At 33.5% G+C, this 13571-nt stretch overlaps 1 protein-coding gene across 1 annotated transcript in view; it reads right to left on the reverse strand.

The window, feature by feature from the left end:
* The window catches only part of ADGRL4 (adhesion G protein-coupled receptor L4), a 110196-nt gene that overhangs the window by 29008 nt on the left and 67617 nt on the right, over nucleotides 1-13571 (reverse strand). Inside the window, exons 4-11 of the mRNA XM_072834195.1 lie at nucleotides 12995-13144; nucleotides 12445-12515; nucleotides 11273-11452; nucleotides 10974-11157; nucleotides 9796-9912; nucleotides 4882-5087; nucleotides 2121-2294; nucleotides 672-875 (exon numbers count right to left, since the gene is read on the reverse strand). Coding sequence (XP_072690296.1) covers nucleotides 672-875; nucleotides 2121-2294; nucleotides 4882-5087; nucleotides 9796-9912; nucleotides 10974-11157; nucleotides 11273-11452; nucleotides 12445-12515; nucleotides 12995-13144 — 1286 coding nt within the window. The remainder of the gene's footprint in view (nucleotides 1-671; nucleotides 876-2120; nucleotides 2295-4881; nucleotides 5088-9795; nucleotides 9913-10973; nucleotides 11158-11272; nucleotides 11453-12444; nucleotides 12516-12994; nucleotides 13145-13571) is intronic.

The raw sequence follows: 13571 nt of genomic DNA on the forward strand, positions 1-13571 counted from the left end.
TGTGTAAAATGCTTCCACCTACTACCTGTCCTTTCTTCCTTCTCTCCTTTACTTGGGGTCAGCCCCACATCTTGGTCTGATAGCTCTCTAGGTCTCTCTTCCCATTATCTCTCAGCCATTTTGGCTAATAAATTTACTGCAAGTGTAATCCCATTTTAATGTCTGCTTCTAGAAGGACCCAGACTCACACAGTATAGAAATTCTTTTGTAAGACTCTCGATCAGTAATGGTGGGAAATAGGTAGGAAAGTGCAGTGAGTAGGTGGAGACAATTTGTCATATTTCAACTGATGAACCCACTGCTTTTATAGTCAGTCCCTGTGTTAAGATAAACTTTTTATTTTCAATTCTCTCTTTATCCCTTCTGCTTCTGTTTAATGTCCATGTAAAAACAAAGCAAAAAAAAAAAAAGGTTATTTTTTCAGTTTGTTGCTAAGTTTTCATTTGTCCCAATGATTCATTCATTATAACAAGGGACATTATGCTTAATGGAATTGATAGGCAGGTTTTAGATATATTAGCATTAGAAAACTTAGAAAAGACCTGGGAACAAAGTATACCATACATTTGCCCATTAAGCTCTTAATTATAATTCATGATTCTATCACATATATATTTAGGAAAGTACAAATTTAGAAAACAAAAATAGACAGTAAGGGGAGATCTACATACCTTATTAGTATTTGTATTGATCCCAACAAGAAAAACTAGTTCAGCAAGGAATAGGTTACAGCAGAGATTTTTGTGAATTGTTGTTCTGGTGCTTTGAATTTCACTGAAGAACCAGAAGGTAAAAATGCATATGGCAAGGCAAATCAGTGAAATAATTATTCCTAGTTGAGTGATCCTTGTAAGAATATTATAATCTTTAATACCCTAAGGGAAAATAATAATAAAGCTGTTAAGAGAATAACTCAGTAACTTGTCAAAGGAACTACAACATATAATGAACTTCCTTTTTTGGTGAAACATTAATCAAAATGTTCATAAAATGTAAAAATACAAATGTGCATTTAGATGAGAAAAATTTTGTACCTTTGCAAATGCTCAATATTCAGAGAAATCTGATATAAATCATGGAGCACTTTAAAAGTTCTGTAATTAGTGATTTTTTTTCTGGACATAGTATATATTAGTATATGGTTTAGCAATGTTATCGTCATCAGTTTCATGATATTAAAAAGGCAATTCATTATTGTAATGTGAAAATGGTTAATTAAAACAGATTTATCAGTGGCAATAACAAGTCCTATTTCTATGCAGCAATTCATCTAAAACACATTAAAGAAAGGTATCAGAAATGCTGAATATATATAATATCAAAATAGTAAAATTAAGAGACTTTGAAATGGGAAAAGTTGGTTTTATTCTAACCGGATGAATATTTATATCTTATATAGAGAGTGGAGGCTTCTTTGCTTACTTAACATTCAGGAAAAAAATCTTTATGACTGACATTATGGTTAGGTAGATTTATTTGGCCACTTTATATATTTGATGGATTCTCAGTAGACATGGAAATGAACCTGTAATTTAATGAATATTATGATACAGAGATATAAAATAAGAAACTGTAGAGTGTAAAAGAAAGATATTACTGATGGGAAATAAATAGCCTAGACCTATCCGCTGTAGAGAGATGGTTCATTTTTAAAAATCTTGTACGGTTCTACATTACTAAAACATAGTAATAGTTATAAATATGCTAATACTTATAGACAAGGTTTCAAATATTTTTAACTACTTTATAATTGCTGAAAATAAGCTTTCAATACAAAGGCAAAGGCCCTTAAAGACCATGATACATTAAAAGATATAAGTGGTTTTTTAAAAGCAACATTAAAAATTAAGAGTCAATGGGTAATATTTAATGCACAACCTGCTAGCTATTATAGATTAGGTAAGTCCTAGACAATCAATAACCTAAAATCTAGTCAAAATATTTCATACAAGACAAGTAAGAAATGAAACTCCAAAAAGATAATGTTGGGGTTTTATTAGTTAACTAAATATATTGGCACCCAAAGAAACATAAAAAATTAATTCTCTTGACTGATGTAAACAAGAGAAAAAAGAAAATAAGCAGGTTTATAAATATGAAATGATGGAAAACTGGCTTACAATGGAAGAACCAGAAGACATCAAAATTGCAAAATGTGTCAGGTGGTTACAGCGGCATGAGGTGTGGGTCTCATTTGAGTATATCAGCTCACAGCCTTCCAAAGACCAGCTGCCATTCATGGTGTCAGGCGAATAGTTCCAAAATGCACATTGACTCCTATACTTATCTGTGGCCTGAAAAAGAGACATTTTACTGATGGAAGAAAAAGAAAAAAAATATACATATAGTGTCACATCTCTCATATTTAAAACATGATTTTGCATAGCAATATAATTAAAACCATGCCTAGAAAGTAAAGCATAAAATCAGTGCTAATAAATGAATCCTGACATTATGTGGAAGAATTGGTTATTGCAACAATGCTATATTTTATCAAGTCCTGTGCCACGAAAGTTGTGAGAATGATTTCTTATCAAATGAGATCATTTAAAATAGTACATGACACATAATTATCACACATTCTTTATTTAATAAACATTTATTATTAGTCATTGACCCAAGTACTAAAAATACGATACTAAACAGAAAAAGAATAAATATTTGTACTGTTGATTTTAGATTCCCATGAGATGAGAAATGATTAAACAAGAAATATAAACCAGGGAAAGAAGAAAGAAAGTAGTTGTGGTTGGTCTGAGGAAGCCTTTCTTAGGAGATGATATTAAAGCAAATACCCCAGGGAAGTTAGAGAAAGAGAGTAAACCCTAAGACTTGGGATGGAATGAAAAAGTTGAGTTAGGACTAGATAAGAATCTTTCAGAAACGCTGGAAACCAGTGTATTTTGGGTACAGTGAATGAGATAAAGAGCAAATTGTAGGCAAGATCAGACATAGAGTCTGATCACGTAGACGACAGGTTGATTATTTAATAAGTAGAGTTCTCTTTATCACATATTTATATTAAGTAATCATAACATAATATTCTGACAACTGCTTTTAATATTACTTTGAAGTAATGGAGAAGTATATACTAATTGGTGAAATTGCAAATAAATTATCAGGGAATCAGGAAACTGAAGGTGGTATATATGAGATAACTTTTTTTTTTTTTTTTTTTTAGGAAAACAATGGGATCCAAATTTTGTTCTCAGAGAGAGGGAAACCATGAATTAGGTAGGTGTGTCATCAAATAAAGTGATAAAATTTCATGGTGGTCATTAATTCGAATGGGAAAAAGACTGGAACAGAAAGGAAGATTAAGGATAATCAGGGATCCCTGGGTGGCGCAGCGGTTTAGCGCCTGCCTTTGGCCCAGGGCGCGAACCTGGAGACCCAGGATCGAATCCCACGTCGGGCTCCCGGGGCATGGAGCCTGCTTCTCCCTCTCTCTCTCTCTCTCTGTGTGTGACTATCATAAATAAATAAAAAAAAAAAAAAAAAAAAGATTTAAAAGGATAATCAAGTTTTCCCATGAGTTTCGGTGAAGAATTTTTACTTAAACGTGTGTTGTGTTTTGTTTTGTGATTGGGTCAGAGATTGGTGAAGTGGGTTGTCCGTGGCATCTCTTCAGCTGCCAAAACAGTAGTAAAAACTGAAGAAAACTAGTAAAAACTGAAGAAAAACCATCAGAGCATGTGAAAGAACAATGTTTTGATTCTAGCATCAAAAGGGCAGTTAGCATCTGAAAGTATCTAGGTTTCGTTTGTTTCCATTCTTAAAACATTTCACACCCTCTCCTACACTGAACATAATGCCTACCGATGTTTAGGTTTGGGCTACTATTTTCTTGTATCTTCTCTACATTTAGTTTCTCTGTACATTAGATGTCTTTATTTGTAGTGACACATTTGTGCTGTGTGTAGGCATATTAGTCCCCTCTTTCTCCCATAAACATGCAAATCCAATTGTCCAGCTTCAAGGCTCTCCAAATGGAGCATCAGAGGTACTTTTAATCATGTACCAGGACTCAAATTCTATTGAAAATCCAAGAAACCATCAACTGTAAAAAAAAAACAAACCAGCAAATAATTTATGATCTTTAGTTTCTTCACTCAAAACTGAATGAACTGAATACTTAGTTCTTTCTAATGTTGATTATGATAAGTTTTAATTACATATGAGCTTGAAAAAGGTTTGGAATGATAATAAAGGAATAAAATGGTCTCAGCTAATTTCTTTATGAAATATTGTAAACTTCTCTGTAATTTTATTTTAATCAACATTTAAATCCCTGCAAATATTATTTTAAATGGCAATTATTAAGCAAACAACTCTGCCATTGCACAAATGACATCTATCTCTTTGGCTCTGATACATTTTTATAACTCATTCCTAAAAGGTATGGAGACTTCCAAAATGAACAATGTAATTAAAAGTAAAATTAAAATATAGCTTAATTTCAGAAAATCAAACGTGTAAAATTCCTTGATATTTATTAGAAAGATTACAGAGCATTGAAAGTACAAAAATCCTTTATAGAAAAATTAGTTGAAATTACTTTACTCTTTTAATTTTTAAACTCAACGGGATCCCTGGGTGGCGCAGCGGTTTGGCGCCTGCCTTTGGCCCAGGGCGCAATCCTGGAGACCCGGGATCGAATCCCGCGTCAGGCTCCCGGTGCATGGAGCCTGCTTCTCCCTCTGCCTATGTCTCTGCCTCTCTCTCTCTCTCTCTCTCTGTATGACTATCATAAATAAAATAAAATAAAAAAAAATTTTAAACTCAAGAATTCACACATATTAAAGTGACACAATAAAAAAAATGTTCACTTCACCAAATGTTTCACACTCATAACATAGAGTCACCAGAAAAACAGCTTACCTTTATGTGACTTAATGTAAATGTTATTTTTTCAAGTTCATACAATGTGGGTGGGTTCGAGCTAATTGAGACTGAAATCACTGAAGAAATGACTCTTTCTTCTTCTTCAGAATGATCATCACTTTGAGGTTCCAATACGGATTTGTCAGACGATGAAAATAAGGGACCGATACTTTTATAATATAAAAACGCAACTGCAACATTGCCTATCAATCAAATAAGTATATTTAGTGAAATTCTTTTTTAAAAAATGTTATTTATTCATGAGAGACACACACACAGAGAGAGAGAGAGAGAGAGAGAGGCAGAGACATATAGGCAGAGGGAGAAGCAGGTTCCCTGCAGGGAGTCCGATGTGAGACTTGATCCCAGGATCCCAGGGATCTCATCCTGAGCCAAAAGCAGATGCTTAACCACTGAGCCACCCAGGTGCCCCTATTTAATGAAATCCTTATAAAACAAAAATATATTTAAACTCTCAAAAGAAATGTAAACATTTAGCAGACAAAATTTTTTTCTCTAAGGTAATCATACGAATACCTAGACACTAAAATGTGGATCATAAAAAGTCCATGTCTGTATAATCAAATCCTATTAAGACATATGCCCTGACCCTCATGACTCTGACAATGATCAAGGACGATAGCATCCCCTTCGCACAAGCTATACTTAGGAGAAAAACAGTCCTAGATAAGTGTATATCCAACTCCTAAGAACCAAGCTGTGAAATATATTCACTTAAAGGAAAAAAAATTTGGAGTTACTACTTTGCTATGCAAATATAGGGATTAGAAAGATATTGGAAGAAAATTATCATGGCCTTGGAGTTATTAAGGAAGTTGAGAATTAAACAAGTTGTCAGATGCCACCGAGTTCCACCTCATGCGCAGTGAAATGTTTCCTAGTTAATATTGATGACATATATAGTTATGCAGTTTCCAGGTAGGAAATTTATTGCCTTGCCAAGACAGCTATTTATCTGTGCCCCTGACATTCCAAATGCAGTAAATCAGCAAATAACCCAATACTAGAAATGCAACCTGTTCAATACAGATTATCGTGTGACTATTTTTCCCTTAGCCTAGACATTACACCTGTATTAATGGATCTCAAATCATCTTGGTTTTGGAAGCAGCTTATTATTACTGATGTTAAGTATGTGAACAACTCAAAATCTAGATCTATTGTCTTTTTGAAATTCTTCTCACCACTTAGATCATACATCTTCTCTGTTATACAGAATTATGGACACAAAATTTACAACTTTGCATACAGAATTTACTCTTGGGATCGAAAGTTGCAGCTTCAGTCATTGCTCCTCCATGTGTGGCTATGGACAAAGTGCTTTGAACTTCAGCTTCTTCACTTATAAAATGATAATAGTGATACTCACTCTAGCTACTCACTTGGCTGAGGTGGAGACCAAATCAAATAATACATGAGTCTTCTGTAAAATTTAAGGTGCTATATTAATATGATTCTTGTCATATTTTTAAAGTAGACACATTATTATTAGTAGTAGACACTTGCTTTAGGTTATTGGGACAACTTACAAAGAACTCTTTTATATTTGTTCCCTCAAATTTGTGGCACACACCAGAAAAATGTGATGGGCATAAATTAATCAAAATGGTAAATATAAATGTTGAGTGTATCATAAAAAACACAAATCTGTGCCCCCTAATGGCCATCTTGTGTTACTGCGTGTGTGCTCCTAATAGCTGGTCTGCTCAGACCCCGTGAGCACCAACCCTAGTCTCACTTGGGCTCCAGCAAGGTGAAGGAAACTACCATGAACCAGGAGAAACCCAGCAAACTGCACAAGTCTGCACTGGTGGGAGATAAACTGCTGGTCAAGAGAAGAGAGTGGTCCCCAGAACGGCAACAGACCACACAAAAACTCCAGTTCTCCTTAAAGAAGTTGGGAGTAAGCCGTATCTCTAGTATTGAAGAAGTACGTTCACACACTAAGGAACAGTGATGCCCCCTTGAAGGGCAGGCATCCCTGGAAACAAACACTTTGGCCATCACAGGCCAGGCTGAGACAAAGCTGCTGACAGAAATGCTACCCAGTATGTTCAAGCAACTTGGTGCAGACAGTCTGACTAGTTTTAGGAAGACCGGTTGAAGCTCTGGCCACACAATCTGTGGATGGAGAAGCACCACTTGCTACTGGAGAAGAGGATGATGATGAAGTTCCAGAACGTGGGGAGAATTTTGATGAAATTTCCAAGGATGAAGCAAACAGAATCAAGTCAACTTCGGAGGAAGATAAAACTTGGAAGAAGTTACTGGGAGCTGCTACTGTGTATTATGATGACTTTTTAAAATTCTGTTCACGGATCAGATAAAATCTGGATCTGTAATATTTTTAAGCTCAAGCCCCTTTGGACACTGCAACTCTTTGCAGTGTTTGCTTTGACACAATTTGTTCTTTGCAGCTAATTAAGCTGAAGAAGTCTGGGAATAAAGTTTGAAACAAAGTTAATAAAAGAAAAAAAATCCAAAACAAAGAAGTGTGAGACAAATCTGAGTCCTTCTACATCACCACGTCACACTAATAAGTAATAGTTTTGGATACTGCCATGGTTATGTGAACTAGAAATTGCCACATGATTCATATTTTCTATCTTATCTAAAAAGGTATCACAAGAAACATCCAAAGAGGTTCCTGAAATCTACATATATAAGAGAGTTTTTCTCAACTGCCAGCTTAAGAAAACTTACACCAGAAAAAGAAAGGAAGTTGAGAAGTTAGTCTAATGTAGCTGAGCTACAGACTTTATGAGGACTCCCCATAATGACAACTAGCCCGGCCTTTGCAGTGGACAGACCAGGGCCTGCAGCAGGATCAGAAAGGACAGACAGATCTTTGACTCAGTCCAGTGGATGAACCAGTTCATGTCACAGTGACTTCTCAGAAGTTGCTGTAGGAGATGGTCCAAAATCAAATGAAGCCCCCAAAAGATAAGATGAACCTTTAAAATCTATTAATCATTCCCATCTTTTCTCAAAATATTTAACATCACATTTTTGACTTTGGGTAAAATGGGATTCGTACTTCACAGAATGCTCCAAAATCCCTTCATACCTTCATTTGGAGTATTGTTTCAGTATTTGTCTATTCTCATCATTTGAACTTCTAATTCCCATGATTTCTCTGCCTGATCTAGCTTTTAACTCTCTTTCTGGTAGTACCTTCATTCAGTAAATTAGGGGTTTATTCATTAATGACAGAGACTAAAATTCAGCCTATTAAAAAAAAAAAAGATTTAAAATCCACCTGTTGCTCCATGGACTTCCTTTATTTTCCTACTAATGACACTATACAGATTTTAACTTGAAGCCTGTGTTTTATTAATGGATTTTTATCACTAAATGAATAATCACATGTCGACATTATAAAGCAGGTTTTATCAGTTTGTTAGAATTGCCCTTATTTTTAAGATACAAACTTAAGGAAATAAAATTTTCTCCCTGTGTTTTTCTTAAGAGCTGATATTTATGGTTTCTTTTAAGTGTCATGCATGATCTTCAAATGTAACAAGGCTATCATATATTCAGAGAGGATCTCTTTGAGAAATTAATTCCAGGATGATTTCATCATCTGTCAGTATAAGTATTTTCAATGGCTTTATTCTCAACTTCTAAATACTACTCAAATTCTCTTTGAAATTTCAACAGTTTAACACAGTCTTTGGATTTGTTCCTCAATATTATATGTGTGCTTGGTTAGTTAGACTATGATATAGTAGGGTAAGATCCTTGGGTTCAATGGTAGTATGGCTTAGTTATTTTTTCTTTGTTTTGTGGCCATCTGTTTCTTATTGTTGTATAAAAATGACAAGAAAAAATGAAGAGATTAGATAATATCAATGGATTGGGGAAAAACCCACATTAGTGTTGTACAATTTTTTAAAGGATGTTTTTCTGAGAATGAATGTGCAGAATATTGAAAAAAGACAACACATCCATTTATGAAATGACATCCATAAAAGAGACCATACTGTGTTATTATATATATATTTTTTGCTTACATTTATGGCCACTCACATATTCTTTGAGAAGCTATTATAATTCACATTTCGCTTAGGTAATACACTTTAACCTATATGAGAATGATAACAATTCTTCTGTTGGCAGAAATTTTTTTCTAGGTGCACTGCACTAAGAGAGCAGGTAAATGGCTAAAATAGCTGCTTGCTTGCCTTTGATTAGGTGACAAGGAAAAGCTGGTCAGGGTTGATTTCTTCAACTTCCTCCTAGTATTGGCTCTGTATCATTTGTTGATGTGCATGGAAACAAATCCATCAATTTCATTGAGTCTTCATTCCATTATCCATAAAATGAAGAAATTAGGGTAGGTAATCATCAAGTTGCCTAGTACTGGCATTCTCAGATTCCATTTCCCAAGAAACCCTGCGTTTATTTGAGAAGTTTACTGTACAAGAACTAAGAAATGGCAAGTGGAAAAGAAATCCAAGCCTGAACACTACCTTTCTGTCTTTGGGAACATTGTCTTCCTCACCCAATTACAAATTCAGCTTCCCAGTGAGGAATATGAAAGATTAATGAAGAAGATATAGTAAAAGAATCCTATGCAAATTGTAGCACCTATGATTGCTGCAAAAGAAGGAATAGAATCACAGCTCCTTTATATTTTTCATTAGAATCTCAAAAATATCAGACAGCTTCAGAGACGAAGCATAAGACAAGAAGAATATAGACATTGTTTGCTAAAATTCTCATCAACATCAGATTGAGAATCCTGAGTACAAATGCAGAATTTCTGTATATCAACCAAATATTTTCCATAGGAAACCACATATTATGTGTACATATGATATAATCAAAAGTATGAAAGTATTTATTGCAAATTACTAACATATTGAATAAAGACTATCAAAGTCTTACCATATGAATCATATGCAGCTTTTCTCTTTGGAAATATCCTTATGTAATCTCCATCCACATTCATATAGGGATGAGTATGTTTGATGTGATTTGAATCAAAAAAGAAAGTTTTGAGTGCTGAAATGAAACCATGAAAATCATAAATTCTCTGAAGTTAGTTTAATCAATGTGTTGGCTTAATTGGGGACAATGTTTTATCCACCATTATTTTATTTTATCCATCATTACTGTATTTCAACATTTTTTGGCAGGTAGAATGAACATATTCTGAACATGCTTAAACATTGTATCTCGAAAATCTGATTCGAGGTTGAACTTTTTTGATTTGACTATAACACTTGGGATTTAATTTAATCATTGGATTATATAAAGGACAAAACACATATGTGCACGAGGGAGCTATAAATTATAACTACTAAATCAAAGAAAAGCAACCACAATATCTTAGAGGATGGTAACTATAATAAAATTTACTATATGGAGAGTGATTGAATTAAATTCTCGAGTGATAATTTCCTTACCTGGGGTAGTTCACCTTTTTTACTCAAGAATATCACAGAAATGCAGGTATTCAATATATTAGTCATAATGCTTGCTACTTTAATTTTGAGTAAGTGGTAAATCATGACACAAGACAGAGATTCATGCATACTTACTGCTGCATAGCAAGATGCCACCCACACAATAAAGCATTTAAGATGTAGGCAATGATCATCAAACAATGTACTTTGCTTCCTCAGAGCAACTTTATAGGCATTTTCAATTTGATTCAAGATTCTATATATTCTAAATATGAGATTGCACGAAGCAGGAAACATCCTAGTTTGCCATGTTGATTGCTTCATACCAGAAAATCTGTCTAGAACATCTTTGGTCAAGGTAGATGCTAACAAGTCATGAGATGACTAATTCATGACAAAGGAGTGATGTACTCTGAAGCATTTAAATGCTAGATGGTTCAGGAATACAAGGTGAAGATGGTAGGAAAGAGGCAATGCTTATGTTTCAACGTTTTTACTCATCTTTCATTCATATTACTCTTGTAATGTGCATTGCCATTCATTTCTGCATTGAGGAAACAGCTGATGATTGAATTAGCAGCATTTCAAGCACTTTCTATTTTGAGAATGGCTTCTTTGGCAAATGATATTGTTTTGAAATTGACCTTGGCTTCTTACCTATATCACTTGAATTGGTATCGAACTGAGTGGTCTTTTGGAAGTTCTGAGATATTCTTAAGGTAGTGTGTTCAGCAGCATGCATCAGTTTTGTGAGATGAGTTCTTCTATGATTCATAGATAATTTGTCCCAAGCTATAAATGTGTCCTTTTGGACAAAATTATTCACAGTTTTTATAAATTCCTGTTGAAAAAAAATAGCGTGTCTTTTAAAAACATTGGAAACTTCCATGAATCACAGATGTAAGGAAAAGTTTAAAGCTCTGTTATATTGAGTTAAATTAGCTCAACATACTTACAGTAAGAGTTGAATTAGAAAGGATGTCCTTGGCTAAATTAGTGCTATTCATGTCACCCAGTAATGGGGATGACTCAGCTAATATTTCTATGTATGTAATTATATCCACCGGCGAAAGATCTTTCACGGAATTTCTATAGACTTCTTGTAGCAAAGCCACAGGTTCTTTTATGTGTCTCATCTGTACACAAATGAGCCCAGAAAAAAAGAAACCAATTTAGAGTAGTACTGGATCTTTTCAGGAATAAAGGTTGTATGCTAAATTTATTCTAAGCTTGGTTTCGTGTGCTATGTATTAATAAATTATCAGATTATACCTAAACCATGTCATGTAGCACTGAAACTTGGAATTATTTACAAAAGCTTAGCAAATAAAAAGCATAGAAGTTACTTTAGAAAAGAAACAACACGTTTGCATTAATAACTTTTAAAAATTAGCTTTTAAGAGTTATAAGATACTATAACTTTTTTTGAATTAGATTTTACTCAACCAGAGAAAATTCTTTACAATGTGACATATTGGTAATTTGCTTTTAGCTGACTGTTAGTCATGTTGAGGGTCACATTTCCAGTCACATGATGATAATTTTATGAACATCCTACTTTATTTATTCTTTAAAATATTTCCTTTGAAGTACAAAATCTAGTTGCATTCATTATGTTTTCTTAGAATGTGGGAATGGGCCTGGGGTCAAAGTGTGTTTTTACTATTTTATTCATTAATTTTCATTATATGTTGAAAACAAAATTTCCAGTATACTAAATAGTGAAAAAGTAATATATGTTAAATATCTCAGTCTTCTTCAACACTTTGGGGATTTTCAAATTAATCATTTTTGTGACTCAAACAAACTACTTAAATCTCTATATGTTTTAATTGTACATGACGATCAGCTGGTTGTAATTCTACTTAAAATGTGACCTAGGAAGGATTTTAATGGAAACCAATATGTCAAAATATAATAAATTCTTTTTTTAAAAAGATTTTATTTATTTATTCATGAGAGACACAGAGGGAGAGGCAGAAACATAGGCAGAGGGAGAATCAGGCTCCCTGCCAGGAGCTCAATGTGGGACTTGATCCCAGACCCTGGAATCACAACCTAAGCTGAAGGCAGATGCTCAATCACTGAGCCACCCAGGAGCCCCCAATAAATTCTTAATCTAACTTACTTTTGTTAGCGTTCTATCAATATTTGCAGCAATACAGGCATTATCCAGATGGCAGTCTGCACTCACATTTTCTGTAGAAAAAGAAAATAGATTATATAGTAAGTTTTTAAAAATATTTTTTCCTAAGATGATTATAGTGATTCCAATAATTTTACTCCCTTATTTAAATATTAAAAACATATTTTTAACATTTGAGTTTTATTTTATTTTTTATTTGTTAACATTTATTTATTTATTTTCATTTTATTCATTTATTTTTCCTTATTTATTTTTATTTGTTATTTATTTTTATTCATTAAAATACACAATATTTTATGGAAAAAGGAAGACCGTAGTTACTTCAAGGAATAAAGTATGTTAACTACATAAAACATATGGTCAAACTCTTCCATTAAATAAAACAGTAACTTTCCTTAAATCATTTTATAGACAATAAAAGAATACTGGCACATTTTTCAGAAGATGTAGTCCTTTGTATACTTGACTGCAGTGTAGTATTATATTTTATATAGTTCTTCAATTATACATAAAATTTAATCATGTAACTTACCTTGGCAGTAAGTGCCATCATTAGGTATGAACTGTGATTTTCCCGTGGATGTCTTATAACCTTCCTTGCAGGAGCAATTATACCCACCATCCACATTTTCACACACTGCATGGTCACCACAGGCAGCGGATTCGCTGCACTCATCTATATCTGGAAATATTTGAAAATTTTAATTTTTTATTTATTATTTATACAACTGCTACCTTGCTGATACAGTATGATGTATGGTTAGTGATTTCATATCAAATATTACAAGAACAAGGAAAATCCCATAATTTGGAAAATGACAGAAAAAAACTTAGCTGCATATATTTCTCCAAACCCTGATTTGGCCAATCCATTCGGAAAGTGTGCTAAAAAATGTCATTTATGGACCAAACTTTTGAATTAATCTTCTGAGTAGAATGACTCATCCACAAAGTCATTAGGATAATTTCCATAATTGGCAATTTAACATTTAGTCCTAATTTAATAAAGGCTCAATTTTTAAAATACATCTAAAATTCTGTTTTTTACTATGAAACTAAATCAATTGTAACAACCCAGTTTAATCTGGAGTATAAAAAGTGTTGCCCAC

Source organism: Canis lupus, chromosome 8, assembly GCF_048164855.1.
Source record: "Canis lupus baileyi chromosome 8, mCanLup2.hap1, whole genome shotgun sequence".
Classification (NCBI taxonomy): Eukaryota; Metazoa; Chordata; class Mammalia; order Carnivora; family Canidae; genus Canis; species Canis lupus.